The sequence below is a fragment of the Amyelois transitella genome, chromosome 23, assembly GCF_032362555.1.
Source record: "Amyelois transitella isolate CPQ chromosome 23, ilAmyTran1.1, whole genome shotgun sequence".
Classification (NCBI taxonomy): domain Eukaryota; kingdom Metazoa; phylum Arthropoda; class Insecta; order Lepidoptera; family Pyralidae; genus Amyelois; species Amyelois transitella.
Window position 1 is genome coordinate 5,358,390 of NC_083526.1, and position 27,201 is coordinate 5,385,590.

General features: G+C 36.4%; 2 protein-coding genes across 3 annotated transcripts; both read left to right on the forward strand.

Moving 5' to 3' along the window:
- The first annotated feature begins 749 nt into the window (after positions 1-749).
- On the forward strand, positions 750-4,362 carry LOC106130788 (uncharacterized). 2 transcript variants are annotated; one of them, XM_013329717.2, is made up of 2 exons: positions 750-1,229; positions 2,096-4,362. In XM_013329717.2, the coding sequence occupies exons 1-2, from the start codon at positions 1,183-1,185 to the stop codon at positions 4,140-4,142; spliced, it is 2,094 nt and encodes a 697-aa protein (XP_013185171.1). In that variant the 5' UTR covers positions 750-1,182; the 3' UTR covers positions 4,143-4,362. The 2 variants fall into 2 exon arrangements, with proteins under 2 accessions (XP_013185171.1, XP_013185173.1); XM_013329719.2 differs by having other exon boundaries at positions 750-1,039.
- A 4,594-nt stretch (positions 4,363-8,956) lies between these two features.
- On the forward strand, positions 8,957-25,748 carry LOC106130786 (uncharacterized). The gene is made up of 7 exons (XM_013329713.2): positions 8,957-9,227; positions 16,917-17,185; positions 18,896-19,448; positions 19,902-20,091; positions 20,928-21,141; positions 23,382-23,509; positions 24,279-25,748. Exons 2-7 carry the CDS (start codon positions 16,924-16,926, stop codon positions 24,357-24,359), a joined length of 1,428 nt encoding a protein of 475 aa, XP_013185167.1. The 5' UTR covers positions 8,957-9,227; positions 16,917-16,923; the 3' UTR covers positions 24,360-25,748.
- Positions 25,749-27,201: the final 1,453 nt, after the last annotated feature.

The window sequence follows — 27,201 nt, forward strand, 5'->3', positions numbered from 1 at the left end:
GTTGTAGGCCTGTTGTTTACCATAACAACGCAATTTAAACTGGTAATAAAGTGCCTTTGCCGTGTGGTTCCCGGCACTAATAAAAAATATAATAGGACTACTAATAGGACTACTACTAAAATAATAACTCTTTCACATGGATATCATAAAAGGCGATTAAGCGATTGGCTTATGAACTTGGGATTTTTCTTTTAGGCGATGTGCTAGCAACCTGTCAGTATTTGAATCTCAATTCTATCGTTAAACCAAACAGCTGAACGTTGCGTTATCAGTCTTTTCAAAACTGTTGGCTCTGTCTACCCCACAAGGGATATAGAAGTAATTATATGAATTAATGTGCCGTATAGTTCCCGGGACCAATAGAAAAAGAATAGGACTACTCCATCTCTTTTTTGTATTGGTGCCGGGTACCACACGGCACACTCTTCATTATAATTACTTTTGTCCGATCTGATCCACTATGATTCTGACTGACTGAACCAATATTTTCTATTCCTTTCAGATCCCTTTCCCTACTGAATGGAGGATCGGATTCACTACACAATATGAAACCCGATTTCAGAGATCAGACCGGAATAAAACTCAAAAACTTCACACGCTTGGTTTTCATACAAATGCCTAACCTTGCGGTATCTAGCTATATTTATGTCTGTGTTACTATGAGTCTCATCTAATCCCAGATGTCATCCCTCTCACAAGTACTGAATGGCTAAACAATCCCATTCAATGAGTCCCATTTAGGGCTTGAGCTCCGGAATTCCGGTTTTAACAAAATTCCGGAATTCCGACATATTTCAGTATCGTTTGTAAATACCGGAATTGGATGAGCAAAACCGGTATTTCGATATTGAAAAAAAATAAAATAAAAACGCAGCTTGAGTCGCGGCACGTCCGCGTAGCGCGGCACGTCCGGCGCCGGCCGATCAACTGTCGCTTCGGTTTGGCCGATCCGCCCGCATCGCCGCCATTTGAATACGGATCGTTACAAGAATCACACGCGAACGAGAACGATCGAACGTGTAATAAATACATTTAAAATGTAAGTTTCAAGTTCTTATTTTACAGAATTAACTACATTCAATACTTGTTCACTTTTAAGTAAAATATTGATTTTATTTCATTGGTCGACAACGGTTCACTTCGTATGTATGTAATATATATACGGGACGCAGAGACAACCTAATGTTTGGCAAAAACAAAGTCGTAAGAAAAGAAGTGACTAAGAAACCGTAAGTCTACGTGTGTGGTTACTGGTGGTGTTTATAGCATCCAGGGTTTTTGCTTGATTTTGCTTGCGCATGCAATGTAAAATGTTTTATTTATATGCTTATTGGTGAAATGTGAATGTGACGGAAACGGGCATTATTTGTTTGCAACTTTTGAAACTTGCTATTCCGTACTACTCAATGTATGGCCATTGGCCATTGCTTAGTTTGTTGCGAATTACTACTAAATAACAAAAAAAATTGGGTTTTGAAACGTATATCAGAATAGTCATGCAAAAAATAACACAATTATCAGGTTTATTTTCTGGTCATTAATAGATCTCAGTTTGATTATTGTATTGCACGTATATAACGTACGCCCGCACCCGCACCTAAATATTATCGTGTTGCTAGGCATGCCGCCTTCGCAGCACGCGCGAACATGACAGCGTTGCTAAGCAACCGAGCCGTAGGTACCTCGAGCCACGCGCGCTGCTGTTCAGTCGCTCGCGCGGCACGTAGACCTAATCCGCGTTCAACACATTCGGCGAACTTTTTGCCGAATTAACGTACTTACATTACTTACGTTTTAAAATGAGCCGTGTTTTTACTACATACAAAGTAGGCAATGTATATCGATTCATGGCGATGCCGGACGAACGCGTAGAGCGGGCATAAGTTATATTATTTAGTCGCCATTGAGTTTTCATTTGAGAATTCGAATAGGGTGGTTTTTATACTACTAATATTCTAAATCGGCGTATAATTTTACAGAATATAGTCGCATGATATGTAAAGAATGGCACAATTTGTTTATAACAAAGCTTTTCTTTCTCTATCGATACGAAATCTTATAAGTATGTATTAGTCAGAAATTTATTTACTTTCAGGTCACTATCAAAACCCGCACAATATTTGGAATTTAATAAAAGGAAAGCGGACACATCAGTTTGGAACCATTTTCTTAGGGCGGAAGATGGGCAATCCGGTAAATGCAAATTATGCTTTAAAATTTTAAAATGCCACGGTGGTGCGACAACAGGTTTGCATGTACATTTGAAATCTACCCACGCTATTGATCTGAAAGAGAAAAAAAACCTTTTGCTGTCTCAATCAGAAACTCAATGTAGTACTTCCGTTACTCCTAGCACCAGCAACAGCATGCCCAGAGCAGCAAAAAAGCTTAAAATGATCACTGCCTTTTTTGACACATCTCTAGAGCTGGCTGTAAAAGTGTCAAGGATGGCCGCTCTTGATGGCATTCCTTTCAGTAAATTTTGCACATCTGAAGACCTTCGAGATCTTTTCCACAAATGTGGATATAATTTGCCGGCGTCTGGTAGCGCTATAAGAGACATTGTACTTAATCAGCACAAATTCTTAAAAAAACAACTCCGACAGCAAATTTCACAAGATAAAACAAGACGATATTCTGTATCGCTTGATGAGTATACATCAATCCGCAATAGACGTTACATGAATGTTAATTTACACTCCGATAAATTTAAGGATAACTTCAAAAATCTCGGCCTTGTGAGAATTGTAGGCAGTATGCCTGCAATAACAGCATACCATTACTTGAAACAACATCTTAAAGAATTTGCTGTTGATTTGGACAAAGACGTTGTTTGCTTAACATCTGATGGGGCTGCAGTTATGGTTAAAATGGGGCGATATTACAAGGGCTACCATCAAATTTGTCTGGCTCATGGCTTACAGTTAGGAGTGATTGATGTCTTATATAAAAAAGAAAACAGTGAATATAATGAAAGAGGTGATACTGAAACGAGACAGGAGGATTTTGTGGCCATGGATATAACTGATATTGTTGATATATCTGCTTCTGAATATGTAGAAAATGAAGATCAGATATTAGAAGATAATGACGATGAAGATGACGAAGAAATTGGAGGTTTTGAGATTGAAGGGGCCTCTGTACAGCAAGAAATGGAAAAAAGACAATTAAACTTTGAAAATGTTATTGAAAAGATTAGAAAGCTGGTCAGGTCAGTACGAAAATCAAGCTTAAAAAATGAAGCCATACAAAAATACGTAGTAGCAGAATATGGAAAAGAACTGAACCTCATTCTTGATTGTAAAACTAGATGGTCAAGTTTAAGCGATATGATTGAAAGGTTTTTAAAGCTCAGGTCTGCTATCACCAAAGGATTTCTAGACTTAGACATAGTAGTGCCTGTCAATGAAGAAGCAGTAGCAGTACTTAAAGCTTTACACGAAAGTCTTCATGTCGTTAAGATAACTGTAGAGTCGCTTTGTCAGAGAGACGCTGATTTGATGACGGCCGATACAGCTCTTAAATTCATGTTAAAGTCTTTAGATAGTAACCAAAACGGTAACATTAGCAAAAATCTGGCACAAAGCCTTAGGAACCGCATTAAGGAAAGACGTCTCCCTATAGCATCTGTTTTGGTGTATCTTTACGATTCAGAAGATTATCACGAAGACAACTTTGACCGTGAGACATTTTCTAAACCGACAAGCAACGAAATGTTAGAAGAAATTGTGAAAATAATTAAAAGGTTGGACGATTCACTAAGCCCGGAAGAAGAAAACTGTGAGAAGTCTGCTGAAGAAAACGTGAATGAAGAAGCACAAGGAATGAGTATGAAACAAAAATTACAAGAAACTATTCAGAGACGAAGAGTTACTATGAAAAGTAAAAAGAAAACAACAAATATTGATCTGGAAAGTTTGCTAAGAGTTGAAATGGCGGTATTTGAAAACGGCGGCGGAAGAGGTCAATATCTGACTAAATGTTTCGAATATTTAAAAACAATTCCACCTACCAGTGTGGAGGCTGAACGCGCGTTTTCAGCAGTTTCAAACGTTTGTAGCCGTGTGAGAAGTTCGTTGAAAGACAACAGTTTAGATGCACTAACTTTTTTAAAATTTCATTACCAACAGAAGTCTATCTGAGCTGTGGGTAATTTTTATTTAATTAGTAATTTTATTAAAGTAAATAGCTCTTTTAATGGTTTTTTATTTCTACTTATAACAATAGCCCTTAGTTTCATTATAATATAGTTGTATGCCATTTTAGAAGGAAGCTTCAAATTCCGGAATTCCGGAATTCCGGAACTGGATTGCTTAATATCAGAACTCAATTCCGGAATTGAAAAATGATCCGATATTCAAGCCCTAGTCCCATTGGTTTGACGTGAATGTATTATTCAGGATGTACGAAGTAATTGGGTAGATTTATATTCGAATTAGTTGTCACCCGCAGCTTCGCTCGCGCCAAATTAGCGCTACCCACAAAAGGCAACGAATTTAACGCCACCTACAAGAGTGAAGAGACAACAAAACACAAAACAGATACACTTACTTTTGCATTTATATAATAGTTTCCTTATTACCTAGTTTTTATAGGTAAGTAGGTACCGTGAACTTGCGCGGTAGGTTTCCGGCACTTATAGAATACTCACTCCATCTCTATTCCAAGGGTGTCGTAAAAAGCAACTAAGGGAGTTGAGTTGTCCAGCTTTAACCATTACCGATTATTTTAATAGATTAACCTAGTGAAGGTTGCTGAAGTCAGACAAGAGTCGCTTCGTGTAAAAACTTAATTACCCAATCGAGGACCAAGGTTTAAAGGTTCAGGGTTCCTCTCCAGAAAGGTGAGGATGTAACCTAGATTAACGCCACGAGAAAGAAGTCTTAACAACAAATCTCACGGGATGAGTAGGTTTTCCCAGGAATAAAAGGTACCTACGTTCTTCTTAGTACCAACTTTGCAACTTAATTATTACATACATACATATGGTCACGTCTATATCCCTTGCGGGGTAGACATAACCAACAGCAAGACTGAATCGCCACCTTCAGCTATTTGGCTTAATGATAGAATTGAGATTCAAATAGTGACAGGTTGCTAACCCATCGCCTAAAAAAGAATCCCAAGTTTGTAAGCCTATCCCTTAGTCGCCTTTGACGACATCCATAGGAAAGAGATGGAGTGGTCTTATTCTTTTTTGTATTTGTGCCGGGAACCACACGGCTATTATTACAATATTTATAAATATTACAGGATTAGAAACATCCGAGATAAAATAAAGGTACGTTAGGTGCGCGATTAGTACCTGTATCATTAATAAATTGTATAATTCAAGGCGAAAGTTTAAAATCAGTGAAATAATTACAGAATCTTTAAGCCTGACTAGTTTGTGCTAGCAATTTCGTTGTACAATTGCTTTGCTGCTTGGCATTATAGATAGGTACATAGCTAATTTTAATTCTATATATTTCTCAAGTGGATTATCAATATCATTGACTGAGGCTCTTGAATTTGCTACAGTTTTGACAATTCCAAACACAGGTAGGTTTTTACTTCGGTTCTATTATTGTAAGTAATTTATTTTTACAAAAAAAAAGAACTATTTAAAATTGTTAATTAAAATAATCTAGTCCCAGGATACTGAATTGCAATTGCAGCGTTCCCCCGCTGAATTAAGAAACTACCTAATTTATAATTTTCCGCCACCTCACAAAACTTAAGCGTCAAATATGCTACTTTATATAAGTAATACTCAGAATATTATCTTCTACCGCTACAATACTCAATTTTTTCTGCGAAATTAACTATTTGTTTATAAACAGATGACGCATCCCCTTTCTTCTAATATAAATCGCGGGTTTTTTTTGTTTTCGATTGGGAAATCCTTTTTGCAGACTGCCTCCCGGTTCTTCAGCTGGAAGAGTGTGGGACTCCTGGCATCTAGTGTGACAGCTTACCCACTAAAACACTTCCGGTGCGCCCTTCTCACCATTTTGAATCCCGGTTTCATCCTGACCTCTCTGGAGTGGAACCCGGGGTGCGGCTTTTGAGCAGGATCCCGAATTGGATAAATCGGTCAGTTTTTGACGATTGGTGCCATGTGGTTCCCGGAACCAATACAAAAAAGAATAGGACCACTCCACCTCTTTCCCATGGATGTCGTAAAAGGCGACTAAGGGATAGGCTTATGAAATTGCGATCCTTTTTTTAATCGATGAGCTAGCAACCTGTCACTATTTGGATCTCAATTCCATCATTAAGCCGAGCAACTAAACGTGGCCATTAAGTCTTTTCGGGACTATTGGCTCTGTCTACCCCGTAAGGGATATAGACGTGACTATATGTATGTATGTATGTTTTTGACGATTCAGCAAATGACGCATCTATTTCTTCTTATCTCTCCGACATAGACCAACCGCGGTGCGAAATAGGTAAATGGATATGACAGAATGACATCTTGTCATGCACACACCCTACGTAATGTGATTTGTACCTACGTTAAAATACAGAATGACTAATATTTTATTTTTGTTTATGTTTTGCGGCCTCTGTGGCGCAGCGGTAGTGCGCTTGTCTGTGTCATTGGAGGTCCCGGGTTCGAATCCCGGCCAGGGCATGATGGGAAACGATCTTTCTCTGACTGGCCTGGGTCTTGGATGTTTATCTATATAAGTATTTATTCTAAAATATAGTATCGTTGAGTTAGTATCTCGTAACACAAGTCTCGAACTTAGTTCGAGGCTAACTCAATCTGTGTAATTTGTCGCAAAAAATATAAAATATAAAAAAAATTACGTGAATTTTCCATGCTACTAAACTGCCGTGCCGTGTGGTTCCCGGCACCAATACAAAAAAGAATAGGACTACTCCATCTCTTTCCCATGGATGTCGTAAAAGCCGACTAAGGGGTAGGCTTATAAACTTGGGATTCTTTAAGGCGATGGGCTAGCAACCTGTCAATATTTGAATCTCAATCCTATCTTAAAGCCAAATAGCTGAACGTGGTCTATCAGTCTTTACAAGACTGTGGGCTCTGTCTACCCCGCAAGGGATATAGACATGATTATAATATGTATGTATGTACTAAACTATTCTGGGGTAATTGACAAACGTTGATAAGGCAGTATGTATAATAATCACGGGTAGACACAACTAAGTCTAGAAAAAACTGAAAGGTCACGCTCAGTTGTATTTAGTGTGGTGAAAATTAGTGATGTAATTGAGATTTAAATAATGACAGGAAAGCGCATCGGCTTAAAGAAAAATCTTATTTTTAATCCTCATGTTATCTTGTTCTTCCATTCGTTTTGAACGCGCTAATTTCAGGAACTACTACTTAGTTCGAAAATAAAAAATATTTTTGTGTTGAATAGACCATTTATCGAGTAAGGCTTTAGGCTAACATATAACATCACGCTGCAAATATTAGGAGCGAAGAAATAATGGAATATGTGAAAAAAAACGGGGAAAATTAATCATCCTTAAGGGGGTTCAATACATACATACATATGGTCACGTCCATATCCCTTGCGGGGTAGACAGAGCCAACAGTCTTGAAAAGACTGAATAACCGCTTTCAGCTATTTGGCTTAACGATAGAATTGAGATTCAACTAGTGACAGGTTTGTAATCCCAAGTTTGTAAGCCTATCACTTAGTCGCCTTTTACGACATCCATGGGAAAGAGATGGATTGGTCCTATTCTTTTTTGTATTGGTGCCGGGAACGTAATATATAAAAGTAAACAAATACATAACCCAGAATTTTTAAAAAGAATCTAGGTCGCTACTCGTTATCTTTGGACAGGAACCCGGGGTCCATCTGTGCTGCATCTGCCACTGTCTGCAAAAATGGCCGAAAGGATTATTCAGAAAATCTGTTATAAGTTTGAGATCTTGTACATATTAAAGATCTTGGTGTACTCATATTAGACTAATAAAAATAAATTTAAATCCTAATTTGAGTTATCATGTTTTTGTACGCAGCAATTCCCATCTGACCTTAGCATCATAACCTAACTCATATAGGATCATGGTTACGCATCCAATTGTTTTTTGCAGTCAGGCAAAAATTCAATATACGATTAAACCCGCATATTTTAGTAGTTCTGCACCTGGCAGAATCATCAGTTAAAGGTATAACTAGGTATGTACCTAATGTTGACAGTCAAGTCAAACAAGTAGTATAATTTATTTTAAACTAGAAGCCGCCCGCGACTTCGTCCGCATGGAAACCCTATCAATCCCGCGGGAACTCCGTGATAAAAAGTAGCCTATATGTTATTCTGGGTCATCAGCTACCTACATACCAGACTTCATCGTAATCGGTTCAGTAGTTTTTGCGTGAAAAAGTAACAAACATTCATACTGACATTCTGACATACTCACAAACTTTCGCATTTATAATATTAGGATTCTAAAGATTATAGTGTAAAAAATTCAAGTTGTCTGGCAGTAATGGTAATGTTTATAAAAAATAAATACAAAAAAATCTTTTTATTAAGTTTGCGGTAATAAAAAAAAAAACATTTTATTTTCTCAAGTTTACGCAAACAAGAAATGCACGTCGTCGTCCCACATTTCTAAAAAAAAACACGTCATCGTCATATTATAGAGGTCAAAGGACCTTACATAACGGTAAAATACCTGTCGCATGGTCAAACATTTTGATTTGATCCTCCGTGCCTTCGGTCATTGACAGTCGGGGTTAATACATCACTAATAATCATATACACATCTCTCTCGCACATCGATATAAAACCATTAAGCTGTTGAGACAGCATATCCAAACGGTAAATCTTGATCTTCCACGAGGAGTTTCTTCAGAGTCAAGGACGACTGCACTCACATTTCCATAAGAGAAAGCAAGACGGGAATATATCAGAAAAAGATGACAACACTGGCTGTATTTAGAATAAAAAATAAGATCACCAAGAGACGACGTTGCGCGTGCGCCGACAAAATTCTAAATTCAAATTTATTTATTTATTGTGCCAGTGTTGTGCGTTTATAATATTTTTTTGAAGTGGTAACACTGAATTGTCTTACGTGGTTATTTCAATTTACCGGTGCGTGAATCGGATCATAGTATGTTCTTTTATCGCGTTGTATTAGTAGATAATTAGTGAAATAGATTATACTGCAATTATTTGTAGAAAAAATAAAAACGTAATTAAAGTGTTCCGTTGTGGTAGTTTTGTGTCATCCATTTGTTTATTTGGATTTGGAGGTAAGTTAACTTTTAATTGATAGACTTTCTTCTTTACAGTTAAGAGTGAAAACCCTTGAAGACCTCTTATAACTGTAGGTATTTAATTTTATATTATCCTTTTAACGAAAACAGTACTTTAAAGATATGGCATAATTTTCACTTAAAAAAAATAAGAATATATCTTACCAGTATATCCCGCGTTTTTGGATAGATATTTAGACGCATCTACTGTTATCTTATCAATGGGCACGCAAATAATTTAAAAATACTTAAGAGGGCTTTATTTTTATTTGTTTGGACTGTTTCTCATGTCAAAACATTATCAAGCATTAAATATATTAGGTATACAGAAAATAGATTTTTTCTTATTAAGTTTATAAGAAAAGATTATAAACGGAAAATTCATACATACCTACATATAAGTCACGTCGACATCCCCCGCAGGGCAGACAGAGCCAACTGTCTTGAAAAAACTGCAAGGCTACGTATAGCTTTATGGCTTTATGACTAAATTCAGTTTGTCGTTATAATTCTTACTAGTTAAATACTTAAGCTATACTGACTTAGTATTTGAATAAGTTCACAGCATTGTCCTGACGAAAGGTCAGGTCAAGAATACCCAAAGCCGCTGAGCTTGTATGAAGAGAGTTATGAATGTGGATGAGGCGACGGAAGTATGCAGGGGTCGTGGCAAATGGAGGGATGTAATCTCTGCCAACCCCTCTCAGAAAATACGTGATTTTATATACCTTTGTATGTTTAAGAAGAAATGAAAATAATTATTAATTAATATCTTTCGTAACATTGATTTAGTAATGAAATTACTTGTCATTATTATGATATTTAATGATTATCAATGCTCTACTGATAATTTTTACATGTTGTTGATTTAATTATACCTACTTGATTAACTAAATTTCGCTTTCGGATTTCCAGAGAACAGTAATTGCATACCTGTGTCACTCCAGAAAGTTTTGTCTGCCCCTGTGCCAAATATAATTGAAATCAGCCCAGTGGCTTTTGAGAAAGGTTTATTTGTTACAAATAAAAGTACGAATATCTTTTCTTTCTAATAATAAGTAGTAAGAGAAATATGAGTTTGGACATTTTAGCGGGAATTGTCCATGTCGTTCCCATGGATGTTGTAAAAGGCGACTAGGGTTTATAAACTTGGGATTCTTTTTATAAGCGATGAGCTAGCAACCTGTCACTATTTGAAATCTCAATTCTATCTTAATTAAGCTTAACAGCTGAACGTGGCCTGTCAATCTTTCAAGACTGCTAGCTCTGTCTTCCTCGCAAGGCATATAGACGTGACAATATGTATGTATGTTAAATAAATAATATATGTACTTAATATATATAGAGAGAGGTGAAGATCACTGCTTCTCTCTCAAGTAGTATGGTAATAATTTACCATACTGTATACAAATTAGTTAAGTCAACTGTCAATTTCGCATAAAATAACGAACCGCTAACATATTTTCCGTGCTTACGAAATTATACCCCTACCCGGGGTTAACGACCTTGTGACGTCACAATTACCGCTAGCCTGCCGCTGCTCGCACCTTAGTAAGTTACTTTATAAATGAACTAGGGTTGTCACGGAACGGATATAATTTTTTTTATTTATTTACCAAAAAGAAGACTAGATAAAAGTAGATATTGAAAGAGAAAACTGTAAATAAATTCACAGCTGTGACTCCTAACTTCTTTGTACCAAAAGTTGTTTTGTAATTGATGACATTAATCCAAAATCTTGAATACTATCGGAGATAAAAAAAATTAAAGCTTCATCAATTACTGATGATAAGTAACATTTTCTTAAAGAAAAAATAAACTCATGCCTTCGAAAAAATAAACTTACGTTTACATTATCTATTATTTTAACCTTGTCTGAGGTCTGATAACTACTCTGACGAGGAAGGGCCTTGCAACTATTTCTAATAAACATAAAATAGTAAAACGAATTAGTAAAAAAAAATATATTTTCATTGTCCAGTGAGTGGCAGCCCTAAACATGACCCATTTATGAGATTTTTTTTATAGTCCATTACTGAATTCAAGGGTTTTGTGGTCTCGTAATTTTTTAATTCGTATTTCGTGCGATAGTAAAAAAGGTATTTGAGCCAAAAAAAATTTTTGCGCTAAGACACATTAATTTCAAAAGAATTTCATTGAATACGGATTATTACCGGAATATGTATTACTTTTACTTTTTATAAGTAAGTGTGTATGTACTGCAGTAACAAATGTACACCTACATTATAGTATTATGGGGAGTGTGTACGTAGGTAGTTATTTGATCTTTTTATTTTATATTTTCAAAGAATAATACCTAAGAATAATGTTAAAAGATAATATTTATCCTGTACTAACTGATTCTCTAAAATAATACCATTCCATTTTGTCCCGTTAATTGTCAAAAACTATAAAAACAAAATGACGCCGACCATTATTTTAAAGTGTGGCATTTCTATTGTATTATTATTTCTATGGGTCTAATCTTATTTATTCAAAAAATGCAGTGACAACAACATTCACAAATAGACATTCTAAGTGATATACCAACATTCTTTTGAAAAAAAAAATTCTTTGTTTTTATTCCTTAAATTCTTTTACACCGAGTCACGATGGCTGAGTAATCAGAATAGCGATCTCTGTCACTTTGCAATACAAATTTCGCTTAAGTGTACAGATTTCACAAACACTATGTATTTGTTTTCATCATACATACATACATGTCATCACGTCCATATCCCTTGCGGGGTAGACAGAGCCAACAGACTTTTCAAGACTGAAAGGCCACGTTCAGCTGTTTGGCTTAGTGATAGAATTGAAATTCAAATAGTGATAGGTTGCTAGCTCATCGCCTAAACAAAGAATCCCAAGTTTGTAAGCCAATTCCTTAGTCACATTTTACGACATCCATTGGAAAGAGATGGAGTAGTCCTATTCTTTTTTCTATTGGTACCGAGAACCACACATCAAAATTTTTTAATTCGAACCAGTAGTTCCTGAGATTAGCGCGTTCAAACAAACAAACTCTTCAGCTTTATAATATTAATATAGATAAATAAATAAATATATAAAATGTATGTGAATTGTTATTGGTGTGGTTCTTAAGATGTGTGTGTGTGTGTCACTTAAGATTAGGACCACTCCATATCTTTCCCATGGATGTCGTTAAAGGCGGCTTAGGGATAGGTTTATCAATTTAAAATTGTTCTTGAAGCAATGAGCTATTCAATATTTGAATCTCGATTCCACCATAGAGGCATATAGCCGAACGTGGCCTTTCAGTCTTTTCAAGACTGTTGGCTCTGTCTACCTCGCAAGTGATATAGATGTCATTATAAGTATGTAAGTAACCACTTACATATCTATATTAAGTAGTTGTTTTGTCCACCTTTCCCCATATATTCCAACAAAACTCTCAAAGTACTTATTATAATAAAAATCTTAGGTATTTTTATAGACAGGAGGTACTGGCCTGAAAAAAAGTTGAAAGTGAGAAAATCCTTAGATGTTTGAATTAAGAACGGGAAAATTCTTCTGTTACTTACGCATTAAGTTCGTTGTATCTATTACTAAGTAAAAAAATATACTTTTATCAAACTCTTCCGTTATTAAGTTACCTTTTTTGTTACTGGCAGATGGTAAATATCTTAAATTTAGGTATTAAGTCTTGTAGGGAGCTAAAGAGTATTATACAACCGTGAATAACTCATCCATACACACATACACATAATCACGTTTATAGCCTTTACGGGGTAGACAAAGCCAACAATCTTGAAAAGACCTAAAGCCACGTTCAGCTGTTTGTCTTAATGATAGAAGTGAGATTCAAATAGAGACAGGTTGCTAGCCCATCGGTTTAAATGAAGAACCTCAAGTTTATAAGCCAATCCCTTAGTCGCCTTTTACAACATCCATTGGAAAGAGGAGTGATTCTTTATTATAATTGGTGCCGGGGACCACACGGCACGTATTTAATTTGTAAGTAGGATATAACAGATCAGATTTTGACAAGTTCTTATTAAGATCGCATTTCGAGTTACAGTCAAGTTCTACTGGACTAGCTTTTACGCACGACTTTACCCGAGTACATCTTTGTTTAACGTAAGTCCTGTAGGAACAAAACTATTCTCAAAACTTTATTTGTTAGAATAGAATAGAATTATTTTCAAAATTGAATACAAGGTATCACTTATTGACGTCACATCACTATCACAATCTAATTATTACTACTACCGCTTCCAAAGCGCATGAGTAGAAGAAGCGGCGGAACAAACTACACTGCAGCTGTTCTTATCCTTTTCAGTAATCACAACTATATTTGTGTTATAACAAAAAACACTGTCCACGTTAATTAAATTTATTCGAATGGATGGATAGGTAATGAGAGGAATAAGATTATAAGCCTATCCCTTAGTTGCCTTTTACGACATCCATGGGAAAGATATGGAGTGGTCCTATTCTTTTTTGTATTGGTGCCGGGAACCACACGGCACATAATTCTACAAATACTCGTAGGTACGTCAATTATGAAGAAAGTACGGCATTGTCACCCGTCCTACCCTGTCACGGTCACGATTCGTTTGTTAAGTAGTTCACTTAATAAGTACCGTTTGCGTGTGTGAATTCGGCTGGGGACCATTAAGTATAGTGACGGCCTCTGTGGCGCAGCCGTAGTACCCTTGTCTGTGACACCGCAGGTTCCGGGTTCGAATCCCCGCCAGGGCATGATGGGAAAAGTACTTTTTCTGATTGGCCTGGGTCTTGGATATTTATCTTTATATAAGTATTAATTAAAATATAGTATCGTTGAGTTGGTATCTCGTAACACAAGTCTCGAACTTACTTCGAGGCTAAATAAATCTGTGTAATTTGTCCAAAAAAAAAAAGTATGTATGTCACGAAAACGGAATGTATGTGTGTGTGTGTTAATCCAGTCCAATCAAATCGGGAATGCCCTAGCGGAAGGTCAGGTCAAGAGTACCTTCAACCGACGAAAAAAATTAAAATTAAGCGAAAATATTATGCATAGATTGTACCGAATGAAAAGTTAAATCTCTGCCACAGATTTGTAGTATAGGTACATACATACATATACATTTTGTCACGTCTATATCCCTTGCAGGGAAGACAGAGCCAAGCCAACAGTCTTGAAAAGACTGAAAGGCCATACGGCTTTATGATGGAATTGAGGTTCAAATGGCCTCATTGCCTTTATCCCAACCCAAGTTTATAATCCTAGCCCTTAGTCGCCTTTTACGACATCCATGGGAAAGATATAGAGCGGTTCTATTCTAAAGTGCCGGTAACCACACGGCACAAATGTATAGGTATTTATATAAGCGGCCTCTGCCTGCCCCACAGATACGTCTCCACCTACCAGTTCGGGAAGGTGATGTGATTTTACATACATAAAATCACGTCACCTTCCCGGAGGGGTAGGCAGAGACTACCTCTTTCCACTTGCCACGATCTCTGCATACTTCCTTCGCTTCATCCACATTCATAACTCTCTTCATGCAAGCTCGGCGGTTTCGGGTACTCTTGACCTGACCCTTTACCAGGACGTCCTTAATTTGGTCAAGATACGTTAGTCGTGACGTGATTTTATGTACGCGTATGTATGAAAACATAGCACGTAGAACTGATAGCCATACACTTTAATGCGAGTCATGCAAAATAGACGAGCATGGAGTCAATGATCGAAAGTTCACTGACCTACCGCACCAAACCTGATTCTCAGTAGAACTAAATTAACTATATGAGGAAAAACATCTTGTAGAAACCTGAGCATCAGGACTATGACCCGACCATTAACAGGGTCAAGGTCATACAGGACGGACAATTACCTGGTTTACTCCTGGATCGAGATCATAAACATACCTGGAATAGATCTTTTTGTGACGTGTGGTTCCCGGCACCAATAAAAAAAAGAATAGGACCACTCCGTCTCGTTCCCATGAATAAAGTAAAAGGCGACTTATGGATAGGCTTTTAAACTTGGGATTCTTCTTTTAGGCGATGGGCTAGCAACCTGTCACTATAAGAGTCTCAATTCTGTCATTGAGCCAAACAGCTGAATAATCAGTCTTTTCAAGGCTGTTGGCTCTGTCTACCCCGCAAGGGATATAGACGTTATTATATGCTACGACCTTAGGTCTAGCCGGCTCGCAATTGGTTGCCATAAAATTAGATGAAGTAATAAATTAATTTCAAAACACAATTTAAAAATACTTTCGGTGAACCGAGCTGTCGATTAAAAAACGCAGAATTTTCTCTATGCAATGAATCTAAAGTAACTGGAGCAACCGCCAGGAAAATGATTGCAAAATTAAATTTCTTAAATATGAGACGTGCCTAAAGCATGTCGACAAAAAAAGAACTCACATCAATGCCAACAAAAAAGAATTTATTATTAATCTATTCACTTTCTTCATCACAACGCCATCTTAGATTCCACACAAGAAATCCCGCGATATGAATTTAATAACAGCTTTTTGTGTTTTAATTACAGTAATTATTCATTGTTTCACTTATTTAAAAGAGCGTGTTATGAGTTTGACTTGCCCATCTGAATATCTGTATGTGGCATCCTAACAGCTAAAACAATTGATTTTTATAGGTACATTTTTTTTATCTAAATCATCTGAATCTCTGAATCATTAAGCCATTCGCCTTAAAGAATAAACTCAGTTTATTGTTCTACCTTGATTGACTGTTACAATCTATATATTTAAATTTATACTACTTACTTAAAACTTTTGTGGTACCGTGTCGTTTCCAGCACTTAAGAATAGAACCACTTCAACTTGGGATTCTTCTTTTAGGCGTTGGACTAGCAACTTTTCACTATTTGAATCTCAATTCTATCTACTGAACGTGGCCTGTCTACCCCGCGAGGGATATAGACGGGGTAATATGTGTGTATGAATAAAGAAAGTTTCCAAAATTGAGTCAAGACACAGAAAATGCAAGGGTGCGAATCTTTCTCATTACAATTTCAAACATTCCGCGATTCGAGTTTTAATTATATGTAAGCAACTGTACGCCTTGTTATATTGTTTCTAATAATGATGTCACAAGCTACGTCTTATGTACATTTGCAGGGTAAAATACTTGTATTTACTTGCTTAGATACATACAATCACGGCAATTACCCAGAGGGAAGGCAACGGGGTTTTATTAAATTTATGAAGATCTTCTCCTTGGTGGCGGTCGAGCAGAATCATCGCTCCCGCTACAGATTTATATCATTTTGTTCTAATGTAGGAAAAAATACGGAGAGGATGCGCAAAGGACAAAACAAACACAAACGAAGAAAAAAATGTATTACTGTTTGTTACAAATAAACTCAAAAACTACTGGGCCGACTTTGATGATGTTCGACACAGAGACTGACTAAATCTTTCTGCAGTGGATAAAAGATTTAACACGTGCAAAGCAGCGGTTAACAGCTAGTTAAATATATTCGCAAACACTACTACATCTATACAACACTGCTCTCACGTAAACATAATTACCTAAAAAACCTGTATAAATTAATAAAATATTTAAAAATACGGTCGAATTGAGAACCTTCTCCTTTTTTGAATTCGGTTAAAAAACTTGAAATAGCAACTGGCAACTGATAAAATTACTATAAAAATTCGATTTAACAATGCAATACCAAGTAAATGTTTTATGTTTCAGATAAAACATGAGGAAAATCGGCATTCTACTCCTGCTTTGCCAGTTTATAACCCTACCGATCATGGAAGGTCGCAGCGACGATGAAAATCCTTTCCTCGACCTGGCCTCCTCATTTCTCCAGAATATGGGCGATGGAGGGAATAATTTGAACGGTTTAGCAGCTATTGGGAATATAGTCGGTAACTTGATGCAGGGAGACAAAGCCAAAAATCTGGGATCAATGTTTGGTCAAGACACTAATGGAAATGATGGTGGTGATATATTGTCAGGTAAGAAATCGAAAGTTCCGCGGAAAATTATGGTTTTTTAATAATTGTATCCTTAGATAATATAACCGTCGATGTAGCAAATATACCTGCCAAGTTCGCGTAACTTACGCCGACGATATAATCTTCTTCTTCTACCTCATGGCTTTTCGTCCCGGTTGCATCCTCAGCTCTCTGGAAAGGCGCCCTGGGTTATGCCTTTGACCATGGTGACGAATATACGAACCTAAATGCAAAATTTCAAATGTCTAAACTTCAAATCTAGTTTTTTTGACTCTACGTCGATCGAAGTTTTTGCAAACAGACCGTTTTATTCATCAAACCAATAACGTAGTAATCATCTAGGTAAAAATGAAAGGAACATTAGAAAAAAGTATGATGAGACATGCTGATGACGATACAATTCTGGAATAGACCAAAATAATAAGACCACGTATAAGAAGTAGTATAATTGGTATAAGAAGGAAAATGACACGTATTAAGTTCTAATTGGATTTCCCGTAATTCTCAAAACAACGGAATTTTTTTTACTAGTCAAGAGTCGCGGGCAAATGCTAGTAAATTACAAAACTTTTCAACACACGCAAACACAATTAAATTGGCTACTTCGTAATTAAATATTTATGCAGACGTTAGCTTATAATATTACTTGTAGCATCTTCAATATTATTGTTTAACTTTACTTAATTACTTATACTTACAAGGACTTATGTTTATCACAAACATTCTGAACTCAAATATTTTTCCAAAATTTATAACGATGCTGATTCGGAAGTACGCGTTAGATTTATTTTGACTTTTTTTATTTATGTCTTAAACTCCTGTAGCAACATAACTTGCTGGCATATTATTATCTCCTTGCGTTTAAGTCCATACTTTCTAATATTAAGAAAGTTTATCGTATAAAAAGAAAATATTCGTATTTTAGTTTGGTTTGTGATGAATAAATTAAAAATTTACAATCTATTTTGATAATATTAGGCAAAGAGATAAAACTTTCAGGAGCCGTCGACATAACATATAGGCATACGAAAATTAACTTAATTTATTGTTATAATGATTGTCATAGATTCTTAACTTAATTTGATGGTAAAGACGACTTAAGAACTGAAATTTATAATTATTCCTAGTCAGTGAATCTCTGGAAATCTTACCATTACGTCATTTTGGCTCTTACGTTTATTTTAAGGAAAGTAAAAAAGTATCCATTAAATATTCCCAACGAGAATTTGCGTCACACAGCCGCGCGATCTTATAATCTTATCCAGATCCATACATAGCAACATCACCTTTTAAATCCGAAAATAGTCTTATTCCAAGAATAATATCTACTCCCACGCGGCGTCAATTCCCGGTCACATTACGTGATCTCGGATTGGGTAAGTCAAATTGTTACCCAAAGCGATTCCCGTCTGACCTCCACAACCTTTGCAGGGAAACCAGGGAGACATATTAGATTTTAATAAAAGCTATCCTAAAAAAAGCTGAAAAAAAATGATATAACGCGATTAAGCCCACGCCTACTTCTTTAGTTGCCTTTTACTACATACCTACATGGGAAATAGATGGAGTGGCTCTAGCTTAAACCGGCGGGAAACGCGGGGCACAAGAATTGGAAATAATTTACCTGAAACTAATACTTTCAATTCCTATTCCAATTTCTCATATTAACAAAAGACATAAAAAAAGATCATTTATTCATTGTCTTTCCAGGTCTTGGTAGCTTACTCGGAGGTCAAGATGGCAAAATCGATCCAGCCATGATAGGAACCATGATGTCTATGTTTGCAAGCCAAATGGGCAACACTGATAAACCCAGTAGGCAGAAAAGGGAAAGCCAGAATAAAAACGATTTCAACATAGATGGACTACTAAGTCTTGCATCAGGATTTTTGGGCAACCGAAACGGAGGAGCCGAAAGTATTCTACCACTAATAATGAATATATTAAGCTCATTCTCCGATCCAGAAAGCAAAAACGTAGCAGACGGTCACAAAGATCACGCTCAATTTTTACCACCGTTTTTAGAGAAAATACATTTGTATTGGGACCTGTTCATAAATTCTGAACTTGGCAAAACGGTTTGGGAAAAATCTGGATTAAAGAAAACGATGAAAGCATTTACTGGACCGGACGGAAAGATCAGTTTCGAGCTGATGTTCAAGAACTTTGAGAACCATTCGTTCAGACGACACTGGATCAAAGTGGCTGCGAAGTATTTGACGGACACCGTGGTGTCTGTGGCGAAACCAGAAGTATACCAGAAGTAAGTGTTAATTTTTATTTCTTTATTTAAGTTTACCTATAATGATTGATGATGACAAGGTTCAAATCCCAATTCAGCCATGTACAAATGTCTTTGATTAATTATTTATTTATTGACTTATTTCTGAGTTCGTTTAAATGTTCTGACTGCGATAAAAAGGAAACCTGGTTATTAGAGCAACCGGTTGTTGAGTTTCTTCTAGGATTGCGGAGGTCAACTGTCAATACAAACTAAGAAGATGATGTTATAACAACAAATCACACAGAGATACCCCTAGAGTCTAGACTCTCAATTGGGAAATTCTCCCAATTTTTACCAGGTTTACACTTGATTCGCTAGTCCTACAACATCCAGGGGAAAGAAACTTTCCTTTATTTAATGACTCATGCAAAACTCGTTAATTAACAAGATCACAAAAACAAACTATCAATAATCTGTACCATTCCTTTCCAGGTACATGTCCTCGGCCCAGTACTTCATCAACGGTTTCCTGGACTCTCAGGGTCTCCCCAAACACACCCATCTCAACCTGAAGAAGCCCACGCAGTCCATCAGCGCACTCCTCAATTATGTGCTGAAGAAATACCTGGATATTGATACCAATGTATCAGCTTATGTGGCCCCAGCGATCGAATATATAAAGGTAATTGTACTTAACGGATTTCGAAGACCAGATAAACGGAGAAATGTCGAAAGCGAGCCCTGAAGTTTAATAGCGGAGAATGTTCTTGAATATTATGATGAGTGTGATACAAGCCTATTTCCTCAACAAATATGCCCTGCCCTGATATGTGCATCTGAGATCACAAAAATGTCTTGATCATAAAACATTTGAATACATATCTACATATGAATGTCTCTATCTCAGAGGAGCAAGCACACACTACATTCTTACCTTCCACGACCTTTATATCCTTATTTCGCTTCATCCGCATTCATCAATCTTTTCATGCAAGCTCGTCGTTTCATGACCTTTTGCCAGAATGTCGTGATTCGATCAAGGCACGTTCGTCTAGACCTTTTCCTCTAGTTCTCATCTCTGCGTGTCGCTATTTGCATCCACAGCTACTATGCTTATCGGTCTGCGTTCCGTTACGCGACGTTTCTCTTACCACTTTATGCGGACTAGGGTTTCTTAAGTTCTAAGATCATTCTCTAAGCCATCCAATGTTCCCAATTAAACTTATATTGTTTCTTTGCCGGCCTCTGTGGCGCAGCGGTGGTACGCTTGTCTGTGACATCGGAGGTCCCGGGTTCGAATCCCGGTCAAGGCATGATGAGAAAAGAACTTTTTCTGATTGACCTGGGTCTTGGATGTTTATCTATATAAGTATTTATAATAAAATATAATATCGTTGAGTTAGTATCTCGTAACACAAGTCTCGAACTTACTTCGAGGCTAACTCAATCAGTGTAATTTGTCCCGTATATATTTATTTATTAAGTACAACTGTCTTTGAAAAATACCCTCATTTTCAGCAAACCGTAAAAATGGGCGAGTCCATATCCCAATCGCTGGCCGGCCGTGGGGACTACAACGCACTGGTGGACCACATCACTGACACCCTGAACTTGGAGGTCATCGAGCCCGTGCTCAGGGTGTACAGAGCCTACCAGCATTCAGTCAAGTCGCCACAGTGCCAAGAACATCTGATGTGCCTCGTGAATAGGCATCATGATAAGGATAAAGAGGGTAAGTTATTTCGTCATTATTATAAGTGCCGTGTAGTTCCCGGCACCAATAGAAAAAATAACAGGACCGACTCCATCTCTTTTTACCATCAATATCGTAAAAGGCGACTACGGGGTAGACTTATAAACTTGGGATAGTTCTTTTAGGCGATGGGATAGCAACATGTCACTATTATTCTTTTCTTGCTGAACTTGGCCTATCAGTCTTTTCAAGACGGCTCTATCTACCCCGCAAGGGATATAGACGTGATTATATGTATGTATGTTAAGGCTACAACACTGATAATAAATTACCTAGACTAGGACCTAGGGTTGTCATTTATGTAGATATATCAGAAGTCAAGAAGACACATCATACATACAATGATGTCTGCATCCCTTACTTGCTAGCCTACTTGTCGCTAGTCCATCGCCAACAAGAAGAATCCCAAGTTTATTAGCCTTTCCTATAATCGCCTTTTAGAACATCCATGAGAAAGATATGGTCCTATTTTATAGTGCATGGCGCCACACGGCACCTAGTTGTCACAATAAAGGCCCGAAAAAGATATATTTAGCTACCTACTTATAGTACTAAATTAAATTAAGCCCTGAACTCATAAAATGGCTCACAATAAACCTTCCTTGAGGGACTAACACAAAATATAAAGGGTGTAGATGTACCTACAGATCAGACGACCTCTATGGCGCAGCGGTAGTGCGCTTGTCTGTGACACCGGAGGTCCCGGGTTCGAATCCCGGACAGGGCATGATGAGAAACGAACTTTCTCTGATTATCCTGGGTCTTGGATGTTTATCTATATAAGTATTTTATATAAATATACCTAGTATCGTTAAGTTAGTACCTCGTAACACAAGTTTCGAACTTACTTCGAGGCTAATTCAATCTGTGTAATTTGTCCCGTATATATTTATATTTATTTATTTATATACTAGAGGCCGCCCGCGACTTCGTCCGCATGGAAACCCTATCAATCCCGCGGGAACTCTGGGATAAAAAGTAGCCTATGTGTTATTCTGGGTCTTCAGCTACCTACATACCAAATTTCATGGTAATCGGTTCAGTAGTTTTTGCGTGAAAGAGTAACAAACATCCATACATCCATACAAACTTTCGCCTTTATAATAGTAGTAGGATTTATAGAATATCTAAACGGTCACCCATATTAACAAAAGAGGTTCGATAACATAAATACAAGTAAATAACTTAAATATAATAAATTAACTAAAATATAAGTAAATTAAGTCTCAAAAATAATTCAAAATGATAATATAATGTGTCATAGGTCTGTACAATACATAATTTGTATTTCTAAGTCGATGGAAAAGTCGAGTCAAAGGCAAAAGGTTTTATGTTCAACATTTTCTTAATTACTTCCAGCTGGTATATGGAACAAAGAAATTAAAAATATACCTTATACTTACATAGCTTTTAGGCATATTCATCAAGTGTCAAGTGCCAATTTTCAAGATTTTACCATCATCAAATATGGGTCAGGTTACCATGGATCCAATACGGTTAGGGTTTAACCTGCAAAGGTTGCGGAGGTCAGACGGGAGTCGCTTCGTGTGAAAACTTGACCCACCCAATCCAGGATCCATGGTCAGAGGCATACTCCGGGCTCCTCTCCAGAGAAATGTGGATGCAACCAGAATTAAATCCAGGAGGAAGACTATGGGTCAGGTTACATTGCAAGGGTTGCTGTCAGATTAAAGTCTCTTCGTGTGAAAACTCAATCCAGGGTAATAGACAAATACTCGGCACTCAGGCCTCCTCTTAAAAGAGCTGCGAGGTTGTTACCGAGAAAACGCAAGGAATACCAGTTAAACTTGGCCTTTGAATCTTTAATATAAAATATAAATATATAGGGGACAAATTACACAGATTGAGTTAGCCTCGAAGTAAGTTCGAAACTTGTGTTACGAGATACTAACTCAACGGTACCATATTTTATAATAAATACTTATATAGATGAACATCCAAGACCCAAGCCAATCAGAAAAAGTTATTTTCTCATCATGCTCTGGCCGGGATTCGAACCCGGGACCTCCGGTGTCACAGACAAGCGAACTACCGCTGCGCCACGGAGGCCGTCAAGTCAATCTTGGGGCTAACTCCTCTGTCTACCCTGTCTTATGACGATTAAAAAGTGGAAAGATGTAGTCTATGCCTATCCCTTTGAGAAAGAGGTGTGGTTTTTTTATATGTAGAAACAATGTTATGTGCCAATTTATCCCCAGGTCGCCTGGGCTTCAAGGCTGGTCTGACGAAAGTGAGCAGTTTGGTCGCGTCAGCAGCTCTCAGTTACCACAACGGCAAAGGTTTCTGGGACCTCTACAACGCTGTGAAAAATGACGTCAACTGTGATGTAAGTCTTCATTTACCTCGTATCATCTAGGTTTGTAAGTGGAGCCAGCGCCTGCGCACGCGCGACGCCTTTTTGTCGCACGTAAACCCGTCACTGTTTAGCTTTTGAAGCGGTTAAAGTTTATTTGATTTAACTACCTTTTTAATCGCGTTCTAAGGAAAGATGGTTATCAGTTTAATCTGCATGTAGGTATGTTTGTCCGCGATTATTTATTTATATTAAACTTTATTTCACAAAAAAGAATATAAAAGGCGGCCTTGCTGAATTAGAAACTTAATTAGGCAGATTATCGTTCGCGTTTCGCTGAACCGATTTTGATCGGGAATATGTTTGTTACACTTAGAATGTTTTATAATTTTAACCGACTTCAAAAAAGAAGAATGTCTATGTAATGTATGTGCGGTTCTCTTTTTATACAAAGGGCTGTAATTCGACACGGCAAATTATGCAACCGGGAACTACTCAGATCCTGATGAAGAGTTCGATAACTAACAATGAAGTAAAAAAAGTTTCAAGAGCGTCGGTTGCGCTGTGCCCATAAAGACACAGGTTCAAATCCCACCTCGGCCATTTACTTAATACTTTGGTTGTGGAGGTCAAATAGTCAAACCCTGACCTACCCAATCCTGGATCCATGGTCACAGGCGTACCCCGGGCTCCTCTCCAGAGTGGTGAGGATGTAACCTGGAGTATAGCCACGAGAAAGAAGAAAACGAACAAACAGAATAAGTTTTCTTGATACTTGATACGTTTGTGTAATTTTTTCCAGGTGGAGTATCCAGCTGACTGTTCAGAATTCCATGAACACGAACTTAAGGTCACGACAGAAGTTTATCACAGCGAGTTATAAACAGGAAGATTCTTCACGTTAAGCTGCATACACACTGTGCTAACCAACGTTAGCATGCATTGGCTCTAAAGAGGAAGCTTTGGCGTTCGCCAAACTGTCCAAACAGGATGTTCCCAAACGTTGATAAGACAAACTTAACGTACCTCTTTCTCTTACTGTGCGGTTAACCTCATAGAAATGTTAAGACATATGTATTGTCAAAGTTCAAGAATAAAGGTCTACCAATGAAGACTAACAATCCCCATTCCTTGGCGTTAACCCGGTGCGTACGCAGCTTTAAATATCGAATCCAAAAAATAAATAATTTTGATCGTCAAAGTACGTGTGCATTCCAAACGGGATTTTCCGAAATAATGGATTCACAAAGAGTTTAATTTAATATATAAACCAGAAATAGATTTATAGATAGGTATATTTTTCCTATAGTAAGTACTTAAAAGAATAAGATTGAAATTAGAGTTTATTCCCATTGTAGGTATAAATTGTGTGTGAAAATTGTAGACGCTTCTAAAGAAAAACAGATTTTATTTATCTTTACTTGGCGATCGATGAATGATTAATCATTCTTTTTTTTTTCATTAGTAAAGTACATCTTCGATGGGGCATGCAAATTACCTTCATTCATAGTTTTCCTTCTCCCTCTATCTCTTGTAACGAAGATGAAATTATATTATGTTTCTACTACACTTCAAAGTACTTAAACTAAGTATTTTTTATAGATCACTACTTACGTATTATACTAATTTCTTTTTTTTCCATTTATTTTCACTTATAATAGGTATTATATACGAATTACAAATAAACTTGTTGTACTTAATTAGACAAAATTGTGATTAAATTTGAAGTATTAACTATTTAGTTTCTTAATTATTTCTTGAGATTAGGAATTGTTTTAAATTTATGATTCATTCCCATCGCTTTTTTTATTTGCACTGGTCTTCTTTACACAAATATCCAAAATGCCTTATTTTCCTAATATTTCATAAACTTTTAACTATTAATAATAGATTTATTATAATAATATATTTTTTTACGGGCAGTACCATTTCCTTGACTATCTACTTAGAAAAATTAAACGAATATTAAATTCCCTTGAAGACATTTTATCAAAATGAGGAATTAAATAAAAAAAAAATAATAATAAAAATCATTACTTTTAAAACTCTATGTAGAAATTTGAATTGTTAGTAAAAAAATAGACTGCCCTCGACTCGCCAAATATATTAAGATTATTTTGCTGGACTATTGGTGCTAAATAATTATTAAAAGTTTGTTAAAATTATTAAAAAATAATTGAATCTCCGTGACAAAAAGTGGTGTATTAATAATTCGACATTGCATTTAATTGTACATATTCGCATAATATATAGGCTTATATTTATTTAATGTGATTAAACATTTTAATCGTGTGATTAATTAAATAAAAGACTATTGCAATATAAGTAATTTTATTTATTTCAATTGGAAGATAATTCTAACTAATATTAACTATTCCATAATTATCAATGTGAGTCACTATCAATACCTATATTCTACAACAGTGGAGTAATGGGTTAAATGCACTTTAAATGATTTTAAACTTTTGCGTTGCATAAAACTATTCATAAATATTACTTACAGGTATTAAACGCGCACGTAACGTACTTTTATTTTATCTCAGACGTTTCGAATCGTGTTACAATGATCCGAGGTCACCTAGCGACGACCGAGATAAAATAAAGGTAGGTATATTACGAGCGCGTTTTACACATGTAATATTTATTGCACTTGGTTCACCTGGGTGAATAAAATAATATATAAAGCCAAACAGCTTAACGGGGCTTATTCCTTTCAAGACTGTTGGCTCTGTCTACCCCGCAAAGGATAGACGTGATTATATATGTATAAAGTCGCGCCACATACAAAAGTATTCTACCTTTGGTATATGTACAAAACAAAGGTGGTATTATTTCTGTGTACCTCTACGTTAACTTATTCACCCAGGTGAATGCAGTTTAATTAAACCTAAACTTATATCAAAATTTATTACAGCTTGAAAATCTATATTGAAACCTATTTCTAATGCGATTTTAATAAAAATAGGAACTTAGTGTCTTCCTCTAAATGCAAAGTGAAGGAACGCTGTTTCTGCACTAATTAAAGATATTGTTAATTTGAAACAAGTTTTGATTTTTATAACTAAATTGTAGGTACCTACCTCAAGAATTATCAATCAGCTACTAACTTACTACATATTCAACCTGAATTCTCGTTCTAAAAGCAACTTAATGTTATATCCCTGCTGTTGTCTTCGGAGAGGACCAGGAATCAAACTCTTGTACTTCACTAAATTACTTTAATTAATTTGAAGATACAATTATTATTTACACAAGACACTACGGACTAAGACTACACAGTTACGCACAAAGAGCGAGAGAGACCCGAATATAGATGTTCACGTGAGTGATGTTACAAAAAATCTGCCTATGGAGGGGGCGAGTGCCAGTTTATATACTGGTTAGATATGGATGGTGTACGTGACCATCTTACAATGCTGTTCTTTGTAGTGACTCTAAAATAAAGAATCTAATTCAGATATTTTGGTTTTCTTTGAATCGACCGAAAGGTCTGACCCATAATTTTATAGTTAGATAACAAATTTTTTGGTAAACAAAACCATTAGTTTGATTTATGTCTATTACACAGATGAACATAGCTCTCTTTATATTCTAATCATAATACTGATACTAGGAAGATGAACATGGGTTTCATTGTATTCTAATCATAACGTCGGTACATAACACCTCCCTCGTTAAAACTGAACAATAGATTTTAAAATTGTTTAGTAAAACAAAATACACTT

What these genes read in the sequence shown, in the direction of transcription:
- LOC106130788 (XM_013329717.2), top strand. Translation starts at nt 1,183, where the DNA reads ATGTTTGGCAAAAACAAAGTCGTAAGAAAAGAAGTGACTAAGAAACC. An exon ending in AAAGAAGTGACTAAGAAACC is followed by an intron (nt 1,230 to 2,095) that starts GTAAGTCTACGT and finishes ATTTACTTTCAG; the next exon opens with GTCACTATCAAAACCCGCAC.
- LOC106130786 (XM_013329713.2), top strand. Translation starts at nt 16,924, where the DNA reads ATGAGGAAAATCGGCATTCTACTCCTGCTTTGCCAGTTTATAACCCTA. An exon ending in CAGCGATCGAATATATAAAG is followed by an intron (nt 20,092 to 20,927) that starts GTAATTGTACTT and finishes CCTCATTTTCAG; the next exon opens with CAAACCGTAAAAATGGGCGA. An exon ending in TCATGATAAGGATAAAGAGG is followed by an intron (nt 21,142 to 23,381) that starts GTAAGTTATTTC and finishes ATTTATCCCCAG; the next exon opens with GTCGCCTGGGCTTCAAGGCT.